The sequence below is a fragment of the Parasteatoda tepidariorum genome, chromosome 6 (genome assembly GCF_043381705.1).
Source record: "Parasteatoda tepidariorum isolate YZ-2023 chromosome 6, CAS_Ptep_4.0, whole genome shotgun sequence".
Taxonomy (NCBI): Eukaryota; Metazoa; Arthropoda; class Arachnida; order Araneae; family Theridiidae; genus Parasteatoda; species Parasteatoda tepidariorum.
In genome coordinates this window covers 82,437,398-82,460,941 of record NC_092209.1, presented here as the reverse complement: position 1 = coordinate 82,460,941, position 23,544 = coordinate 82,437,398, and the positions used below count along the sequence as shown (strand labels likewise).

At 29.2% G+C, this 23,544-nt stretch overlaps 1 protein-coding gene across 1 annotated transcript in view; it reads right to left on the bottom strand.

The window, feature by feature from the left end:
* LOC107449990 (uncharacterized) overlaps positions 1–23,544 on the bottom strand; it is a 38,026-nt gene that overhangs the window by 2,204 nt on the left and 12,278 nt on the right. Inside the window, exons 4-8 of the mRNA XM_016065686.4 lie at positions 14,839–14,972; positions 7,682–7,859; positions 5,428–5,575; positions 3,863–3,927; positions 2,703–2,839 (exon numbers count right to left, since the gene is read on the bottom strand). Coding sequence (XP_015921172.1) covers positions 2,703–2,839; positions 3,863–3,927; positions 5,428–5,575; positions 7,682–7,859; positions 14,839–14,972 — 662 coding nt within the window. The remainder of the gene's footprint in view (positions 1–2,702; positions 2,840–3,862; positions 3,928–5,427; positions 5,576–7,681; positions 7,860–14,838; positions 14,973–23,544) is intronic.

Here is a 23,544-nt window from a genome sequence, read left to right as displayed (position 1 = left end):
TCACAAGGAGAAATATACCTGCCAGCAGGGCTCGAAAAACCGCCCGTCCTTGGTGGTCAAAAATTCCCCCGCGGACAACGAATTTCTCGAATCCGACGTCCGCGCGGACGGCCATTTTCCCATCTTGACCTTTGTCATTTAAATTCTTTCATAAAAGAAATAAATTATTTCATAAAAGAAATACTAGACCTAGTATTTCTGTTATTACTGTATAATGTAATCTTAGTATTTGTAATCCTAGTAACTACTAATTCATTGTGCAATTTATATAAATGTTTGTAATAAATAAGAGAAAATTATATTTTTATTTATTTAGAAGCTACGGGTAAGTTTCAAAGGAGGACAGGTACATTGTTGGGCAAGCCGTCCTCAGGGACGGGTAAAATTTTTGAGGTTTTTTTAGCCCTGCCTGCCAGTAATTTTTTCTTTGAAAACACACCCCACAGTGACCAAGAGCTGTGCTTTCTCTGGAACTGAGGCCGGATGTATACATTTTTCCTTACTTAAGAGTTCTAGCAATTTCATAGTACCCTATGCATATTCAAGGGGACTGCTGCATTGTGACAGCATTGACTGTTAACCAAATTGCTGCAGAACGAATAATCTCAGCAATAAAATACATTTATAATCATTTAAGATGAAATATGAACAAAGATAATAGGATAAAAAAATTTTCTTCATGAACAAATAACTTAACTGTTAATTAAATTAAATTTTTTGAGCTGATAATTGCTTTTTTTTTTTTTAATGTTTCTTCCAGGGTCCTACTGCATTGTAACAACATTGTCTGTTAGCCAAATTACTGTTGAACAAATACTCTCAGCAATAAAATACATTTATAATATAATTAAAATCAAATATGAATAAATATTTAATTTGGTAGGATTCTTCTATTTTCTTTCAGGGTCCTACTACATTGTAATAACATTGTCTGTTAGCCAAATTACTGTTGAGCAAATACTCTCAGCAATAAAATACATTTATAATATAATTAAAATCAAATATGAATAAAGATTTAATTTGGTAGGATTCTTCTATTTTTTTTTTCTTAATGAACAAATAACTTAACTGGTAATAAAATTAAATTTTTATTTTCAGTGTGAGCTGATAACTGTTATTATTTTAATGTTTCTTTTTATAATAAAAATGTCAAATTAAATTCAGAAATTCAAATGCATGCATAAATAGTTTAGCAAATTTGTTGGAGCTTTAGCTTAGTATTTAGGAGAGGAGCTGGTACATCAAAACTGTTTTTGCTCTAGGTCCTTGGCACACCATCTTCATTTCACTTTATTAAAAATTTTTACACAATGGAATTATGAGCATTGCTTTATTTTATGCTTGTTTTTTAAAACTTTTCTTCATTTTAGAAATAAATCTTGTAATGTTTATTATAAAGTTGACCCTCACTAACGCAAAATATTGCTTTACATGAAATGCATGTTTGGTCCCGTGAGTCAGCAATCAATTATTATTGCATTTTACATGTTTAACAGGAAACTGATTATTACTCAACATGAAAGGAAACAAGACACAGCACAGATAATAAGAATGTGAAGGGAGAAACCTTTCATGTTTCACCTCCATTGGTAATTTAAAGTTAAACAATAAGTAAGTTACCATGGTAAACCATGAACATTATACATTACTCATGTAAGTGAAAGCAGGGTTGCCACTGAAATCTAGAAAAAAAAATCCCTATGTTTCCCTGTACATATTATACGCAATATATTAAGAGGAAACACAATTACAGTGTGAGCTATATTGGGTTAACTATACTAGTTTTAATTGCTTAGGGGAAGAAAAGGAATTGCTGAACATACTTAAATCAGTGTTTTCACTACAGCGCGAGAACGCGAGAATCTCGCATATTTTTTTCTTTTCTCGCATTAAAAAATTATTACTGCGAGAAATTCGCGCATTCTATAAATCAATTTCAAAATTCGCGAATTTCTCACATTTTGGAAGAAGCTTCGAATTACGCTATTTAGAATAAAATCCGTTTCACTTTTCTTCCTGGATCTTTCATTATTTTCAACATTTGCTCCGTTATCTAGCTTCCCTATTTACCAGTATTGTTCAGAACCTTTTCGAACAACAGAACACAACCGAACCACGGAACCCCTTTCAGAACACATTTCTCTGCAACCACGTGTTTACCGTAGGTAAAGTTTTTTCATGTAAGACGTTCAAATTTTTTATGCACTAATGTAAGATGGACAAATACCTAGTAAAGGCAAAATCTTCTATGATGATGCAGCAAGAATATTCAATACTTTAAAAAATAGAAGACGTTAAAAATGTATTATAATAAAAGAAATGATTTTTTTTCCAAGTCTATTTGTGTTTTTTAAGTTTTTGGAAATCTCACTTAACTTTCTGAAATCTCACCCTGTTTTTGAGAAAGGGTGAGAAATTCTGACCCATTTTTTTTCTATGATGAAAACACTGCTTAAATAATGCTGTAGTAAATGAAATGGTTTAGTATAGCTGAAATATCCTTTAATCTTTGAGCAATCAACATTTTTTAAAAGTCGAATATAAGAAATTCCCTGCATTTTCCCAGTTTATATTTTAAAAAAAATTTTAAAAACTCACAATTTCCTGCATTATTTAGGTTTTCCCTATTAAGTGACAACCCTGTGAAAGAGAATTTGCCAGGATTAAAGGTTTGTTACAGTGAAGAAGGAAATAAAACTTACAGACACGCCTTGTACTCTGTATAAATAAACACAAGGAATGCCATCGTCAGCATATTCAACAAGCAGAGCCTGAAGTATCTGTCCTTGAGCTAGTTCTTCAAATACGGAAGTTGCTTCAGAAGACCAAGTATCACCACCTGTACATATACACACATTAAATATTTTCAGACAATCTTTTAACTTTCACATGTGACAGTATCTATCCTTCTTATTTTGTCAAAAAGTAAATCTGAATATTACTGGTCTGGACCCCAGTTAAACAAACAACTATTTACCGAATTACGCGATTTAAGGAATTTTTCTCTCCCCCAGATTAAAATTAAGGCAAATTCCTCGATTTAACGAATAAAAAACCCCAAACTAATGAATTATTCTGGCAGTCTAACAAAAAAAATTTTTTTTCTTCATTTGGGTAAGAAAAACTATGATTGCTTTTGAAATGCTTATAGTATCCGCCCTGTCGGAACATAAAACAACTTTTTTTGAATTAATAAGTTTTAGACATGGGTGATCTCAGTTCAGGCGTCAACTGAAGTTAAAGTAGATTCATCGGAAACACTGAATAGCAACTTACAAGTAGAAATCGATGATAATTAATCTCCAGTAAAAACTTACATAATGCAGCAAGATGTAAGTGACAGAGTATTTTCTTTTCCTCATGACGTTGAAAAAGAACTTTTTAAAGTAAGAAATCAAGGAAATAAGCAAACCTTACTGACAAAATACTTTAAAATTCAAATTAATCAGCATGTATTCTTTCACTGTATTTCAAATCTCCTGGAAAAAAAGTAAGATTTCTATTTACTGTATGTATTTGCTTTTTAGAGATGTTTGGATATTCCATAAGGCAAGTCTATCTTTTTTTTGTTCACGATATTAAGAATTACCCCCGATTTAGCAAATAATATTTTTTGTCCCTATGAATTCGGTAAATCAGAGTCCGACTGTATATATCTTTTTAAGAAAATAGTTTAAAACCAGATAATTAAAATTAGTATAACTCTCCATTAGTATAAGCACATTCCCATATAATCCCAATATAAGTATTACTAAAACAATGATAAAACCTACTAGGAATAAAACTTTTATACACAAAATAATGGATAACCGTTATTCTCATTACATGAATACACAGCCTTTTGAAAGAAAAATCTACTTACCAAGAGGTCTGACTTGTGCCAAATAACATTCAGATGCTTGGAAGGGTAAACTCATGAAGTCACTTCTGCAATATACAATACAAAACCAAATATTACGATCATATATAACCAAACAATATCCATACATCCGATCATAAAATTGTACGGAAAAAAATTATTTATTTATAAAATTATTTGGAGTCCTTTTCAGTGCCATGAGTAGTACTTATAGGTATGTGTAAAAAATCCAAAAATTGCAAATGGCAGGGTCTTATTGCTAGAAAACGAATGGAACTCAACCAGTTAAATAAAGGTGAAAAAACTTTATGAAAGTTTGATTGTAACACATTTTTGGAAAATAAAGGTACAAGATTGAATCGAGTTAGCGTGTGTTATACATACCTGTCAACATTGGAGAAATAAAATAATGGAGATTTTACAAGCGACATTTTTCAGGTTATGAGTAAAGTTTTGATACATCATGCTTAATCATGTAAGTCAAAAATCATATCAAAAATCATCTTAATCATGTAAGTCATTGAAATTCAAAATAGGAAATTATATGAGCATTTACATTTAACGAAGCAAAAACTATGTTTATAAATCTTAAGGTAAAGATCTCTTTAAACCATTATTTATAATTACTTAAACTATAAATATTCAACATACTGCAATACTGGCATAGTACCATCTGTTGAGGTATAAGAGAAATATTTTTGCCATTAGCGGGTGTTTTATTGACCAACTTTTTAAAAAAATTTCTTCAACAAATACGGAGAAATTTGAGTACAAGATAACAGGAGATAGACGTAAAATACAGGAGTCTTCGTTTAAAAAACGGAGACTTGGCAGGCATGCTTATATACTAATGAATTGATGTTTAATAATCGTAGTGGTAGTTACGCCATAACACTCCACCACCACAATTTCATCTGTGATAGAATTTGATGAACGGATACCACTAGTTGCCGTATCCACGAAAGGCCGAGAGAACTATGTTAAGTTCACCTGATTTTGAGCAAAGTGAAGTACACCAAGTTTTAAGCGTTTGACATGAGAGCTGTATTAAGTTCACAGTTGTGTGGTTTCTTATGTGTTGCTATTAGCAATCTAGTGTGTGCAGGATCCCGTAGTGCGTAAATGAGACGGAGAGGAGGGCAATGACACAGTCACTAATAGCAAGTCACCTATTCAATGTGTGTCATCCATTGAAGTAGGCATATTCACGTCTGCAGGTCACCAATGTGGGGTTAGGCTACTGATAACGTCTATCGTCATCTATCTCAAGATTAAATCGAGTTAGCCTGATACTAGCGAATGATAGATGTTTAATAATTGTAGTAGCATTTACACCACAGATACATTAAGTATTAATTTCATAAATGAAGAGGGAATGAAAAACATAAGTTTATTTTTTGGCAGAAAACTGCAACATGAATACTCTAATATAAGATTTTTTTTTCTTTTATGTGTTCATAGAAAAAATAAAATTTTCTGAAAATAATGATTTATTTAAATATTACACACAAATTTAAGAAAATAAAATGTTTAAAGGGCTTTTCATTAGTGTTACTAAACAAAATTACCTTATCTGACGTAAAGACGAAATAGGGACTTGGGAAAAACCACCATAATCTACAAACTTGATTCCACAATCAGATGAATTATCACATATGTAAACAACTTGAGCTCTGTACCATCCTCGATAGACTGGAGCAGCACATATTACGCCAGCTGAAACAAAAACGTGTATTGAATGTTTACTTTTATTAATAAAATTGTACACATATTCAGATTTTTTCTTCTTTTTTTTTGATTAGGGTTACCAATAGTAAGGTATATAAATAAGAAAGTATATGAAACTTTTTTTTTATAAAATCAAAACTACTTTCAGCCTGCATCATAAACAGCATTAAATGTTCAACAAGCACCTACTCCTTTTTTTTTTATTATTCCGAGTTCTTATGCCCATATTAGAAACTACACTTTTCTTTTATCCTTAACAGAACAAACAAAGAGAGCTGGTGTTCCTTTTTACTGAACTGCATGTACATTAAGACAGACACTTCTGGGCATGCCAAACATATCAACTTTCTGAGACTATAGTCTCCAAACCAACATTCGCTCAATTTTTTAATTCCTGTGTAATGGGTTAATGAAACATATTCAAATGAAATTTAATTGGCTACTTCTTTTAAATAAAAATTAAACACGACTAGAAATCTCTAATCTAAACTCTCAGGCTGTCGTGGCAATGATCATGATTAAGTTATGTTGAGACGACACAAATTTTTATTTCTCTTCGAAAATTAATGTTTGGAAAGCCAATAGTAAGATTTTGACCTAAGCAAAAAATTACAAGGAAAGAAAAAATAGTTTATACCTCAGGTTTATTTTAAGTGGGTCCAACTATTGAAATAACTTTTTTATGCATTTCTCTGCTGCCACAGAGTTAGGGGTTACCTACTGGTAACAAGAAGGTCACATTTTAGACAGGAGAGCTTTTGATACTCCCTCCTGCCAAAACTTGTTCTATGTGCTTACCTCTACTTGAAATAGTTAAGTCTCATCTCAGACTGCGCTCCAGATTGCCAATGAGAGTTTTTTAGATAGACTACAGTAACTATATATATTTGTTTAATGGAATAAAGATATAATTTTTGCAATTTTAACAAAGGGCAATATTTTTGATAATCATATGGGTATAAGCAAATACTTTATAAAGGAGCAAAACTATTTGCTTTCTAAAATTTCTTGAAGCTTAAAAGATTATAAATAATATTGTTAAAAAGAATTATGTGCAGATTTGGACAGACAAAATTTATACTGTATATATCTACTTAAAATTTTTTCTGCCAGTGTGTTTAAATTTTTTCTGCTGTGTGTTTTCTGCCAATATGAAATGATGGCATAGGTAGCTCAACAACCTGAGCATGAAGTCAAGCACTTCACGGTTGAACAGATTAAGGAGGTTCAATACCGCATGCCCCAATTTCCATCAGAAGCTGATCAAAGTGGTCATCCACCCAGTCTGATTGATCACTGCCAATGAAGCTGGACTTCAGTGTTATCAGCATTACAGAGAACCGTCTCTTCCCAATCAGTCTACTGCAAGCCATGGTGGCTTAGGAGGGTGCATTCACCTTTCAACGAGGTGAACTGGGTTCAATCCCAGCGACGGCTGGTCAATACGATGGTTCGCACTCACCACAGTGCCAATGTAAAATATCAGTGCAGAGTATTTTTTACAATGGAGTCTTTAAATGGAGCCATAATGGCTGAAGGGATAGAGCGTTTGCCTTCCAATGAGGTGAACTGGTTTCGAATCCGCACCCGGTTCACACTGACCATAGTGCCAATGTAAAATATCAGAATTAGTGCAGAATATTTTTTACAATGGAGTACTTAAATGGAGCTGTGATGGCTGAGGGTATAGAGCATTCGCCTTCAACTGCGGCGAACCGGTTGCGAATCTCAGTGATGGCTGGTTAATACGAATTGCGTATCTGGCTTGAATTAACCACAGTGCTGATGTAAAATATCCTCAATGGTAGACCAATTATGGGGTTTAGAGTCCTCTTGCCGTCAGACTTACTATGGGAGGTCCTCATGGTTTTCCTCTCCATGCAACTCAAAAGCGGGTTAGTTCCAACAAAAAAGTCCTCCACAAAGTCACATTTCTCCCAATCCAGGAGTTCCCATTTCTTCTGGATAGGGTTCGAAATTTCAAGACTACAGAGTTGAACATCAGTAGTCGTAAACCCGAAATTGGGTTGGTTGCTTAACAACGGTTATAAAATAAAATCAGTCCGAAGTGGAAAAAGGTGGTGTAAAATTTACCTTCAATGGGCTGAGGCAGGAGAGGAGTATCCATTTGAGAATATAGATTTATCATACATTGGTCCAGAGTGCTAAGAGAAGGATAGGTCGGATGAGTGGGCTGTTGGAGGAAGAAGTGTCCAGCAGATACCAGACTAGACAATATAACATCACAGGAAGCACCTTCGGGTAGATGAAGCTGTAAAAAGCAAACACATTCATTACTCACAAGAAGATTTAGAAACACATTAATTTTCAGATACAGGCAATAACGTGAAAGAGTGCGTGTCAAAGGTAATATTCTCCAATAAAATAGAACCCACAATTGTATCATATACATGAGCAAGAACTTCATACTTTATAATCATCATTATTTTGTAAATATTTAAATAAAAACAGATTTTAATGGCTTTCACTTTCTAACTTAAAGCATTATCAACAGTTTTATGAAAAGTTATAAATGAAAAGTACAAAGAAATGACAAAGGTGCCTTTACGTAGCTTGATAAACTGTAAGATGAAATTAAGAACCAGAAATGAAAAATGAGATCTTTAAAACAGTTTTAGAAATCAAGAACTTTTTTTCAGGACGGCCACTAAAAATCAGGTTTTGAATTCCCTGATTTTCCCAGTTAAAAATCTTAAAATTTCAGCAATTCTTTTTTTATTAAGTGTAGAGTAGGTCCGAGAAAACAGTCTATATTATAAAGTATTTCCTTTAAAATGTTATTTATATAAAATTTATATAAAATGCAATTTATTTAAAATGTAATTTATTTAAAATGTTATTCTTCGAATATGTTATCTTGAAAGAATAATTAGACTTAATTTATTTTAACAACTTAGTAAGATTTCGTTTTTTATTTTTTTATGTTTTGGTATGACATCAATTTTCAAAAAATTAAGACAGATGTGGAGAAAAAAATATGTTTAGCTTGTAGGATATATTGTTTTTATTGAATAAAAAATATTTTTATGTGTTAAGTAGTTTTTTCACAAAGTGTACTAAAGGGTATATACATAGTGATCAAAAACCTTTTATTTTTTTAATATATTTTCATTAAGTAAAAGAAAACAATCCTAGAGGATTATAAATCAATAAATTTCTACATTTACAATGGCACTCAAAAATTTTAGTACACTTATGACTTTTATTGAAATATGGCTCTATTCATTAATTAAAATTAATATTTCAGAATGGGTATATTTAATTATAAGATATGTAATCTATTCTTAGCAAAACTACAAGAAGAATATTTTAAAAACAAAGCAAAACTTCATTTTTAAGAAATCAATAATCAAAAAGTAACAAAAATTTTACTTCACAAAAGTCATTGTATACTTAAATATTTTCGGATTTCAGAACTAAAACTATTGCCCATTTCTTTAAAAAAAAATTTATTTAATTACTTTTCTTTCAATTATTTACTTAAATAATTGCAATTTAGTATCAAACTTAAGATAGCAAAATTATACATACAAAAAAATTTACCCCTGCATAGAGTTTATTGCAGGCATCATAAAAATTTCAAAATGTATTTTTGATATTCTAAATACGAAAAATATTATGGAAGAAGAAAACATTGTTAATATTCTCAGATATGTGAGCAGAGAAGGAGAGAGACGAAGAGATATGTCTGAAATATGTCAATGGCATATTTCAGTATTGTGACCGCAAATACTCAGGTGTGCAATTTGAATTTCATACACAGAATAGGACTTGTAAAAATAGAATAATATAGAGTACTCAAATTAAGTTTACTAGAAATTAAAAATTATCTTTGAAATTAAGCTTTTTCACTTCTGATTGGAAACTTGTACAAAGAAATGGATCACAAAACTAAACATTGCAGCTGTATATGGACTGCTGCTTGCAACTTTTAAATCCTATATTCAGACTATTCATTGTTATTGAAAAACAAATTGAACAAGCTGAGTTATTTAAATTTCTTAGGCATTTTTCGCCGTGGAAAAAAGAGAGTAAGAGCACAAGAGGATGGAGTTAAACATTTCAAGGAAAGGTAGATGACTGATTATTTATTGCTAGTAAAAAATAAAAAAAATGGGGATAATTTGTTATAAATGTTGAATATCAAAATCAAAAAATGCATGTTATGGGAAGAAATAAACATATTATAAATTTTAAACCGAAAGATTTACTTATTTGAAAAACTTCCTACAAACAGAATAAAAAACTACGAATGAAATAAATATTTGAACTCACACAAAATCACGATATTTTTAAACTTAATTGCAACCATAAGCTTGCCCAAACACTTTCAGAAGACTGGGTCACTACTGCTATAAATGTTTTCACAATTCAAATAGAGAAAGAAAAAAAAAAGACAAGAGTTTTTCCAAACTATTCCTGAGAACAGAGCATTTGCCTCTCAAAGATGTGACCCAGGTTCGAAGCCCATCAATAGTTGTTGATACAAATTCTGCTCCCCGGCTCGCATTGACCACAGTGCTGACGTAAAATATCCCCAGTGGTAATAAATCATGGGTTCGAATCACCTAACCGTGGGAGGTTTTTGTGGTTTATTTTCATGTTCAATGTTAGTTCCATCGAAAAGTCCTCCATGAAGGCTAGTTAGTCCCAATGCTTCTCTCGTTTTATGGGTTGAGTTCAAAATTACAAGGCTATGGAGTTGACAATTAAAGTCATTAACTCAAAATTGGAACAACTGTTCAAAGTTGGCTATAAAATAAAATTATCTTTGGAAAATACAGTAAATTTCGATATTAAGAATATTTTGAAAGCAGAAAACATAACTCCTAATTCATTTCGGTATAGTGTTGAATTTTTTCGATTTCAAACATTTTAACTATAATTTATTTCTAACCCATTTTTTTAGAGATTCTTTTGTTTGACTATGAAAACATATTTTTGAACAATAAAAAAAAGAAAAAAAGAAAATATTTTACGTAAGAACAAAAAGCTACGTATAGCAGCTCTAGTTAATAATTATTGCATAGAAACTACAAGAGAAAAGTACAAGCAAAAAAAAAAATTTTTTATAAAAACTGAATATTTTGAAAAAAAGTATTTTTTTTAAAAAAAACTTATAACATATTTTGCTTGGAAAATACAAACATCCTTCGCAGCCATTCAACTTTGAATTTAAAACATCAATAAACTCCAGTTTTACCCCAGACAAAGGAGATATATAGCAAATATATAGGTAAAAATAGCCATTTCAAAAAGAAAGTTTAAAAATATGAAATAAAAAAATTTAAAAATGTTTTATGCCAAGATATTTATGTAGCTATAATTACAATTTAAATAAACAACTTTTTTTCCTACTTTAAGTATCACAGAAGTTGACTACAAAACTATGCATTATATTTTTTCTCAAACAAACGTTTCCTTTAATCATAGTTTTACTCATAACATATTATATAATAGCATGCTGGCCAATAAATAAATTTATAAAATATTGTTCACAGTCTTCTTTATTTTTAAAACTCATCTTATTACGTCAAATGTTTTATTTTGTTATGATATATTTTTTTCATATGAAATTAAGAAATGATTTTATGAAATGAAGATTTTTTGATGATGAAAATTTAGAATTGTTTCCCATTTATAGATATATTCAATAAGACCTTTCAATGAAACAATTTAGATGCAGAATTTTTGAAAATGAAAAACTTTCACTTTTCATTTTTGAAACAGAATTTATCAGAAATGCATTGAAAAAAAGAGAGCCCCGAAAAACTGTTTTCCCTCCTTCATATATTAAATATAAATCCTTACATGAAACAAAAAAATAATAATTATTTCAATTTGAAAGCATGACTAGTTTATTCTGAGAAAGGGGTAACCTCACTCATAAGATAGATATTATCAATGTTTTCCAATTACCGGGACTAATAAATGACCATAGGCTGATATTTACTTTGCATCTGCTTTTCCCGACATCTGTTATCAACACCTATCTGTTGAAGCAGATGAATACTAAGTCAGAAATTTATAATATCTAAATAAGTAGAGGGGGGAAAAGTAGGAATTCTTTTTCTTTTATTTTTGTGCAACTAAATGATAAATAAAAGTCCTTTTTGCTCAAAATAGTTCACTCTATTTCAAATTAGTTATTATAGTTGTCAGTGACATCTCTGTATGAACTTTTTCAATGCATGCAACTGTAACAGAAAATAAAATTTTAAAAGAGAAAGAAAATCTATTTGAACACATGTATTATAAAATATTAAAAAAGTTAATGCAATGTGAAAAAGCACAAATAATGTCACATAAAAGAGATAAAAGGATCTTTATGCAGCATTGGTGCTTATTCATGCTTTTTTAACTTATGCAGCTCAAAATCAGCCCCTTTTTAACAACAGAGCAAATAGCGAGAGATTAACTTGAGAAAAATTGCAAGAGCATAAACCCCTGAAACTTCATAATGTTGGTGCAGACATGCAGAAGCAAATTTTTTTTAAAATATAGTATATATAGGGATGCCAAACTACAAGTATGCTTTTGCTTTTCTTTTCGATTTAAGCTATTTTTCTATAGAATGAAATAGAAATAATTTTCCATATTAACATAGTAAGATAAAAAAAGTATCTCAGAGCACAATCTAAAACTATCTGCAAGCTTTTTTTTTTTTTAAAGTACAGAACGATTTTATTACAAAAAACATTTAATTAATTGACATATTTATTTTTTCCGCAAAAAAAAAATATATATATATATATACATGCATGTTAACATTAAGAGAATATCAGAGAAAGATTAATATAAATAAAAATGGAATCAAAGAACAGCATTCATAAAGTAATTATTATCATATTAAGAATGAAGTAATATTAATAATTTTGCTCCCGTAATTCTTCGCTATGAAATCCATATTTCACTTTTCGCATGAAACTTGAGCAGCTATTCCTTTTTTTTCAGAAGTTGTCTCTAGGATTGTGTTAATAATATGACGGAACATAATAAATATATTTGAAAGTTCGAAAAAAATAAATAAATAAAGTATAATGGCAGCTAAAGAAAACATATCAGCTGGGGGTTGGTAAGAGGAGGAGTGGTCTAAAACTACTTCTAAAAGGTGTAGTGCATCTACATCAACTACTACTTCAATATGAAAAAGGTCAATCACCCACCTGTTGCACACAGATGGACAATAACTCAGCAAAATTTACAACACAGCTATTAACAATATAAGAACATGGAGAAGGCAACAAGTAAGAGAAATATAATCGGGACCACTAGAATGGAAAGAAAGAATAAAAAAAGATTTGATAAAGAAAAGACTTCTACGGATGCCATTTAAATTCATGAAGAAAAGCTTAGAAATTAAGTTCAGACACAATAAAATAAAGATTAAATAATTAACTAAAAAAAATTTCTGTTGCACTTTACATTCAGTCACGACACTGCTGTCATTAAACATAATCCTAAAATTGGCAGATAAAGAAACAAAAAGGTGGCATTATCTGAATTTTATTCTTTCCTATAAAATTTCCTATGAAAATATTCTTTCCTATGAAAGATTTCTTTTTCCCCATGAAATATAGTCTTGTTTTAATTCTTTTGTCATTAATTTTTGAATTTCTCGTGGAAAATTCTTTTAAAAAAATATTTCACTGGTTCAAGGGGTCAATAAAATAAAAGATGCAATAGTTCAAAGCTATTTTCTTCACTAAAAATTTAGGAATTTATTTTTTTTATTGAGAAAAATACACAAAACTTAGTTTATAGACAGAGAAAAGATATAAAATGTAATTATAATAGTACACCTGCCAAATGACAAAACAATGTTGCCAAATATATAAACATTCTATTTTATTTTTCTTCTGTGAGTTTATAAACTTTTTCAAAGACACAGGGAAAATAAACATGACATATTTATAATGTTACACTTACCAAATGCTTTGCAGTAGGAAAAAAAAACAATTATTTAGTTTTCATAATAAAATTTAAAATTTTAATTTGTCTTAATGAAAACAAATAATTATTTCAGACAAAGAAAATATTAAAATTAATAAAAAAAAATTCATGCATCCTGTTTGGTAAGATAAACTAACTTTAAAAAATAATAAATAAATAATGCTTATTCTTCAATTAATGTTAAGTTAAACTATTTTTAACAAATTCTACAAATTAATATTAATAAACATTAACACTAGAACTTAAAATTTCACACTAAAAATAAAGCTTTTTTTTAATATATGAACTTTAAATATAAAAAAAACTTTTTCAGTATTAAGAAATGAAAATAAAAACCTATCTTCAGCTGAAATAAAACATGCGTCTTTACAAAACCTACTCAAATGCAATTAGTTTTTTCATTTTATTATTATTTTTTTTATTATAATTTTATTTCATTATTTAATGAACTTAAACTTTGAGAAGTCATATCTTTATTTCTATCCCATCTTATATTTTAGACCAGGATCTTTAAGTTTGGTTTTGTTTCAATAAGAATTTTACAGAAGTGTACTTCCTTCGTTCCTGCATGCGTTGGGTAATCGCAGATTGTTGATTATTTTAAATAGTCAATATCAGGGGTATCCAACTGGCGGCCCGGGGGCCGCATTCGGCCCGCGAACTAAAGTATATTAGTTGTCATTTTTCTGCGGACAATTTCCGTAAAAAATCTATATGGGTTCAAAATACTTTTCTCGTCAATAAAAATCTAATTTCTTAGTTTTTGTGAAATTTAACATACCAACGGTGTCTGCTCAGAATTGTTATGAAAGGTCTGTTTTTAAGGAATTGAGAAAAATCTTATATTAATCATGCGAATGTGAAAATAAATTTCTGTTTTTACAAAGCAAAAAAAAATATGCCTTTAAAGAAGTTTGAGCTTTAAAAATATAAATAAGAAAGACAGCATTGACTCAGTTTTTCGAAATAAAAGTAGTGAAGGATCCATTTTTACTATAAGATATTTTGGAAAGATCTTAGCACTGCTCAAAATTTCTCTTAAAATGCCATAAAACTAAATATAAAAGTATTAGTATCAAGCCATTTTTAAATTTACAGCTTCCTCTACAAATAAACTTAACAAAATGTGGGCCAATATAAAATTTTGCACTATCAAAAAATAAATTTGTCACAAGCAGAAATCTGAAGGAAAAAAAAAACTGCCATATTATTTTTTTATTGGAAAATATTAGTGAACAGAAATAAGAATATTTTTAGAAAATATATTGATATACTACCTGCAAAGATTCAGGCATTGGTACACCAGTTGAACTTAGAACATTGGTTTGGACTAATGTAACAGAAGGAAACATAGAAGGAGGATACTTTCGCCGAATTATTTCCAATGCTTCATTAACATCTGCCCGATGACCTAATGAAGAAAAGCAGTACATAAATTCAATTCACAGTAGCAAAAATAAATGAAGAGTAAAATATAAATTTAAAAATATTAATATTTAAATTAAAGCAAACACAAATAAAGCAAAAGCTAAATTTATAATATAAAAATAAGTCTGCAAACAGAACGACTTGCTTCTAAATAAGTCAACTTAAAAATGTTTAGGTTCTGGAAACTGCAGTATTTTTGAGAATGTAAAATAAATATACATAAAATCATGTTTGAGCCAACTGTAACATTTTTACTGTGCATAATGGTTTATTTATAGAAGATTCCCGGGAAATTAAAAATATGTCCGTATTGAGTGACGTCCGTTTTGTAGGAGTGCCTATAACAGGAGGTTTCACTATATATATATATAAAACTATCTAATGCCGTGGAATCAAAATGGAATATTCAAGAATTGCACATTGTAATAATGTAGCATTAAAAATATGGGAGTTCGATAAAACAAGTGAAAAGAACTGAAAAAATTATTAATAAGTGTCCAAAAGGCAGAAAAAGGAGGAAAATGTTACTTTATATATAAATCCGGAAATCAGGCAAAAAGGCGGAAAAATCTCATCCCTGCATTTAACTTTTTAAAGTCTAGATGAAAAATATTTTGTTAAAAATTATTGTTTTATAATATTTAGATTCAGAATTTGAGACTTTTCCAAGCCTTTGTTATAGTACACAGATATATACAATTTAAGTATAGTGGGCAACAAAAAAAAAACCCAGAATAACTTTTGATACATTGATCGGATCTTCATGTTCTAAGATTCAATCTTAATAGTTTGAGGGGGTGACAACTTTTCTCTGAATAAACATGCCATTTTTTTCCTCGAGAGATAATAATTTCTGTGCCCCTGAATGTTAATTTCATTATTTGCATATTTCACAAACTTTTTAATGAATTGAAAATTTTTGTACACAATTTTAAAACTCGTTTATCTTAAAAGAATTCCAAGTAAAAAAAAAAATTTTTTTTTAATTTTATTTAATAATAGTCAAAAGAATTTGAACTGTAAGTCATACAATTTTAGGCATAATTTTACTTAAAGTTCCCGAGAAATAGAACTTTGCAGAGAAATTTATTTCTTTTGCACCCTGTACGGTTCATGCATCTAACCACTACTGGTGTCTAAACTCTCGCGATTAAAAATCTTGATTTTTCTCATAAATTTTTTTTTAAGCATAGTAGGATATGGTTGGTGAATTAAAAATAAGAATTTAATATTTGGCAACAAAAAGTTTCAGTATTAGTTTAAAAATTTTTATAGTCTTAAATTGAAACACCGTTTTTATGAATAAGCATATTAAGGTTATAGCTATGTTATCTAAAATTATCTGTGATGGTTAAATAAAGTATTCATTTCATCTTTGATAACTTATAAATTACATATTTGTTTCTAACATGTTTTCTATTTCAACAATTTAACTATGAGCTTAGCAAGCTTAAATTAGGTATTTAATTTTTCAAGATAACTTTTCTTTTTTTTAAAAAAAAGAAAAAAACTTTTTGCGACTAAGCTGTTTTTATAAGAGCACAACATTGAAACAATGGGGGGGGGACATTATTTCATGCAAACAATTCAACACAGAGAGATTGAAAATATTGCAAATTGATCCAAAAAAATAAATTTAAGTTATCTGTAAGATAAAATTCGCGCCCTAATTGGAGAAGCGGTTCAAAAGGTATGAATGTTTAATCTGTAACAATGTGTTTCAACAATGAAATTTTGTCTGAATTACATGACGCCTGAAAGTGAAAGTGGTCATTGTTTACAACTTACCCCATAAGAATTTGCAAACGGCAGAAAAAAAATACAATTCAAATCAGTGCTCTCGTTCTCAAGTTATTAGAGGGCATACTTACCGCCAGACTTTCACTTTTTTTTTAAAAAAAGATACAAGGTTTTGTTAAAAAATTGCAAAAGGGATCTCTTTACATTTCATACTCTTACATGAGCTTTCAAAATTTACTAATATAAACACCTGTTGCATTGTGATATATATTATAGAAAATATAATTTTTCAACAAATAATTTCTTTAAAAAAAAAGCTGCATGTTGTAAATCAGCGGTTCTTAACCTATGGGTCGAACCAAAAAAGTTAGTAATACACCATATAATAAGTATTACCAACAGCGTTTGGATGCCCCAAGTAGTAGTGGTTTTATAAATTCTACCAAACAAGCTACACTTGCTTCTTTTCATGTGGCTTGGCATATTGCAAGACAAAAGAAACCCCATAATATTGCTGAAAAACTCTCCGCACATGATACGTGCCATTGACATGACACGTATCATGTGCGGAGATGAAAGTTCAAAGAAATTGCAAAAGATATTATCAAATTATACAATTTGTTTACGAATTAATATGTCATTCGATATTAAGAATCAACTTATTTCTGCTATAAAAATTGCTGGTTTATTTAGTATTAAACTGGATGAAACGACAGATGTAAGTAAAGATGCTCAACTCATGGTTTACGTGCGGTATCCAGGTTTAACAGATATACAGGAGGACATTTTATTTTGCAAACCTATGTCAATAACAACTAGAGGTGAAGATATTTTTCTTATGTTCGATTCGTTTTTTAAAGAAGAAGGAAGTGGAATCAGTGTTTCAGTATTTGCACCGACGGTGCGGCTGACATGACAGCATCTCAAAAGGGATTTTCGACAAGAGCAAAACAAATGAATCCACAAATTATATCGATTCATTGTTTGTTACATAGACAAAATCTTGCTTCAAAAAAATTATCTCCCGAATTATGTATCGTTTTGGATGAAATTGTTGCGGTAGTCAATTTTATCAAATCAAGAGCTCTTAACTTAGATGGCTGTCCCGCAGCAAAGTTGTTCAAAGAGTATTATCATTACGGACAGAAGTCGAATTATTTTTGAGAGAAAAGAAACACCCATTAGCATCTAAATTCTCCGAGTTGAAGTGGATTACTCAAGTTGCTTATTTGTCAGATATTTAATTTGAAATAAATAATCTAAATATGTCTATGCAAGGACGTAATCATACTATTATTGAATTAACTGAAAAAATTACATGTTTTAATAATAAACTCAAATTATGGAGGAATAAGGTTGAAGTAAGGAAACTTGCTTCATTCCCGACTCTTAATTTACTTGTTGAAGACAATAATATTGATATCACAGATTTTGAAATGCAGAAAATTATTATTAATCATTTAGAAAAACTAATAGCAGACTTTGATCGATATTTCCCTGCAGACGATGTTTTCAAATATAATTGGGTTCGAATGCCATTTAATTTTAATGTAAGTGATTTGCATGAGGAATTTGTTAATATTAATCAATTTCAAGAACAATTAATAGAAATACAAAGTGACCAAGCACTTCGATACAATTTCTACAAAAACACTGAATCTTTATGTGCTTTCTGGTTAAAATTAAATACCGAAAAGCCAATAATTGTTAAAGAAGCCCTAAAAGTATTATTGCCCTTTTCAACAACATATATGTGTGAGGCTGGTTTTTCGGCTCTGTGTGTAATCAAAAACAATTACCGGAACAAGTTAAATCCTGAAATAGATATAAGGTGCTCCTTGACAAGCATTCAACCGAGGTTTGAAGATCTTTCAAAATGTATTCAAGCACAAGGTTCTCATTAAAACTGTATGACTTGCATTTAAAATTTAAAAGACTTAACATATGTATTGATATTTCTTTTTTTTAGGAATAAGTTAAAATGTCAATTAATTTCAAAAAGTTATAAATATATTTTAATTTGGTCAATAAAAATTATTAAAAACACTTGATTATTAATTAAATTTTCCTTGGATCGAAAAGTACTTTTGTTTATCCTTATTATTAAAAAAATAAATAAAAAATTTGTAAGTTAAAAAAAATCATCATCCTAGGATTGAAGATTTTTTAAAAATACGATCTAAAATAAAGCAATGAAAAAATTTTGACTTTTTTTTGGGTCGCGGCTTAAAAAGGTTAAGAACCACTGTTGTAAATGGTTAATAAGTGTGGTCAAAATAATGACCTGGCGGTAAGGCAAGTTAACGGTTAGATGGAAACCTGGCAATCTACCCACCTGTCCCAAAAAACCTGGGTGTTTTTTTTTTTTTTTTTTAAAAACTCATCTAAAAAAAACCAAACAAATAAAACCCTTATTTAAGTGGGCTTTTTTAAGAAATGACACAAAAAGTTGGTTTGCCAATCTTTTTTTCCCCTGTTATTATTACAACTATTATAATTCACACATTTTAAATATTTCTCTCAAATTATTTAATCATTTTTAACCAAATATTCTTGATTACATGCTAAAAAGTTGAGAAAAATTTTTTAATACATTTTTGAAATTTTCCTTTTATGAAATTATATTTAACAGAATGAAAAATATTTTAACATAGCAGAAATGGATCACTCTTCATGTTTTACCAAAATCTTTTAATCTAAATTAAATCACATAATTTTATAAGAAAATTCGGTAATTTACATTAATTAATGACGCATAGGCAAAGTAAAAATAAAATGAATGCCACGTTTAGTTAAAAGTTTTGCAATAGTCTCTTCTATGGAATAGGTTCTGTTTGACTGGTTAAATATCTTAACTTCAACAAGTTTTTAGCTTTTTCCAGACCTAAACTATTTCGCAGTTTGGACCAAACAAGTCCATATGTAGAAAACCTACACTCAAAAGCCGCTGAGCTAACTGTACCACAAAATGGGCAAATTATTTTGTATTCTCCACATAATGTTATTCTGAAACACAGAACTAGAATTAGCCATTCAGCATATTTCTTAGAAACCCAATACTCTGCCTCTTTCCTCATGTATTTAGAAATTTTTTTTTGAATTCAGCTTACTAGCTAAAAAATGAAAAGGAGTAAAGGCTTTATGGAACCTCTTTTCAATAATTTTTTCGTATGGACTTAGATTCTCATTGCCTGGTAGTGTTAAGTTCTAACATTCCCTTTTTGATTTAAAAGTTTTGTGCGATTGATAAGCAACAATCAAAGGTCATCTCAACTTTTCAATTCCTACTATTAGTTCACACTCGCCCTATATATACTTATACGTCTTGTTCAAATTTTCGATCGTTAATAAAATACTTTTTATTCATCCACTCAAGTTCAAATGCATTTTTTTTAAACTTTTTGTGGATGACATTTGATGTTAATAGTTTTTTTTTTCAATTAAATTTAATTAATTTTAGTTTTATATGAGAAGAAAAATTTCTTAGGCTGAGCACAGACAGCTTTTTCCTTCCTCAATGAAATAGATACCCTATAAAAACAAATTGAAAAAAATGTAATCAATAACAAATTGTTAAAATAAGGCTTTCTGCATTCTAATTCTTCATAAATCTATCAATCTTTATCTCCCCCTCTGCTGACCCAACCCAGAGTGGTCTTATCGCTGTTCCAAACCCCATCTTCTAGCTTCCACCATGTAAAAAAAGGCAACCACAAACAATTTTAAGTTCCAAATTTTGTGGTGGCGTTAAATTTCCTCGAGGAATGAAAAAGCTGTTTGTGCTCAGCATTATTCTCTGTTAACCTAAGTAGGAATTGATTTAAAAAAAAAAAAAATTTATATTACTTGTTGTACGCTGATAATGGCCAAACCTAAATTATGAAGGAAAAAAAAGCAAATGGAAGAGTTACTGGGTTGAAAAGAATATTGAGTGTTTTTTGGAAGCATTGTCTTTTAGTTATCACCAAACTATATTTTAAAATATCTAGTAGGGAACAGAGTTTGAATAAAATAAGATCAATTGAAATTGAAAAACATTTTTGGCATATCTCATCTAATAATAAAGAATAATGAAGTATAAATCTTTCTCTCTCTCCTATAAAAATTTTCGTTCAATTTTTTCATGCAGTTATTACTACTGATTTCCATATAGCTTTTAGAACCCAATACTTCTAATTCGATACTATTTATTACAACAACTGAGTCGTGAAATGAAAACACACATTTAGTAACCTCTTTTATAAGTTTGACTCGCATGATTTTGCCATCTATCTTTTTTTCGGCAGTTACTGCTGCAGATTTCCCGATTATTATTTTTTTAATGTGACGATGAATTACGAAATGCAAAAAAGAAAATAATTAGTGTGCCATCTTCCTACAAAATACGAGACTATGCCCATAACATTAGAATTTTTTAAAAAATACATATCCAATTAAACAAATTCTCTTATTTGATCCAATTTCTTATTTATTTGAAGTTAACGCTTCTGTTACTTTAAATTAGTAACATGTATATTTGTTATTTTTAAGTATCTTGCAGAAAGATATTAGAAAAAGAGAGACATGCCGCAGAAAACCCAAAAAATATTCTACCACAGGGCCCCTATTTAGCTTTTCTAAATATATTCCCGGATGTGTTATTTCAGCGCAGTTGCAATACACATTTCTGAACCTTTGTAATAGTGCCAACCTTTAGGCACCCCCCTTTTTTAAATTACAGCTTGTATTTGAAATTTAGATAATTCGAATTCTAGTTTGTTTGTTTTTTTTCCTCATTTGAGTTTGAAAAAAAAGAGCATTTCCATTTCAATAATGCAAAATCTAAATGAATACTTATGTTGCTTATTTTTTCATTTAGCTGAGTCTATTTGAAAACTCTTTAAATAAAATGTTACCAAAAAAAAATGAATTTTCTTCATTTTTCTCAAAAATATAGTTCCTACTAAATATATCTACAGTTAATTATATCTTTATATATTAGTATAAATTAATTAGAAATTATTTACATATACTCATGCATTAATTTAATATTTAAATTATAAGCTTCCTTTGCATAATACTTTCCTAACTATTATCTTGATTTTTTTAGCGTTTGTAGGTTTAAACCAGTTTTTAGTATCTAATTCTACATCTAATATTAGTTTATTTTTTTCTTTGCTGTATGTGAGTAGAGTGGTATGGATTAAATGGAATTAACATGACACTAATATTTTCACCTTTTAAAAGCTATCACACTAAAGATATATAGGTAATTCCTCAATAACCCTTGAATTCCACACAAATTACAGATTAATAATCCTTACATTATTTATCCGCATCAAAAACCTTACTGTTCATCTTTTAAGAGCTATGAAAATCAAAATTTGCCACAATCAAATTTTAGAGAAAAATGGGAAAAACTTCAGCATTTTAATTTTGATTAACTTTACTTATTATAAAGTTTTAAAACACATATTATTATCACAATTACCAAGAAAAAGAAACACAAGCTTTCCATAACACCCAATGAAGTCATCTTTTCACCTTATCAAGCTATTTTAAAACAATAAATTATATTTAAATGGATAAATGATCCCTTGTTCTGAATCAAATTAAGATTTTATAATAGATTAATGATTATATATTGATTATTATCATTTACTAGTCAGTAATAAAGTTTAACAAGACTTACAAACATAATTTTTATTTATTTATTAATTTTTTTTTTTTTTTTTTTTGCCTTTACGGACACTTTACCCAATTAGAATTTTAAGGAGAAATTAAAAATAATATTGAAATAGCAATGCAATGGTAATTTGTCAACATATACAATCAAACATATATTTTTCGAAATTGCTAAAAACTCTGACTTCCTAATGTTTTTTTATATGGATAATAGGAAGAAGAAAAAAAACTCTTGATACATTTTTTGGTAACTCTTTATTTAACAAAACATTTTTGATTGCGAAAATTTTTTCTTTCTTCTTTCTGAATAATTTAAAATGCCCTTGAGGATAAAGATTAGAGAGAGATCACTCAAAGATTCGATTAAAGAAGATTAGAGATATCTTAACAAATTTTCTCTTTAATAATTTTATGCATCAGTTTTATAGATGGTAAAATATTATTACAGGAAAAACAGTTTAATTATGTCAATGTTGAATTTTTGGTTAAAATATGATTATTTTAAGAATATTTTCTGAGATTGGTCATTTTCCTCTGCAAAACTAAGTAAAAGAAAAAAATTTCAAGCCTGCTAGTTTCTTTTTATGCAACGTAGGGTGAAATAACCAACACTAATTCAAAGAATTCGAAATTACTTTTTATTGGTTGCAGAGCCAGACAAACACAAATAGTTTTCAAAGAAGCAATCTTAAGCTGCACAAAACACAATGATGAAGTTGACATGACAATGCAAAAGCCCTATGCTCATTATAATTATCTTAACAGAAGATTTATTGAAAAAAGGAAATAAATGAAAAAAAAATGATTTTGGTGCTGCAGACAATAGCATTACCAGTTAGTGATAAGTAAAAAACTACAATGAGTAGTCAACAAGATCGACTATGTCTAAACAAGCACAATTTAATCAGCAATATCAGGGGATAGACATGTTTTTATGCAGGTGGAAATGCACCCATCTACCAGAATTAAAATTCCAAAGACTTATGAACAATAAATTATTTATGCATATTTATATATAATTATTTATATTTTAAAAATTGATGGAAAAAACTTTGATCAGAATGTGCTTTGGGTATTGAAACGAGTGTTTAATAAAAAGTCTTTTTGTGGAAAGATCCTCAGCATCAAAATTCACTGCTTATGAAGTTGTC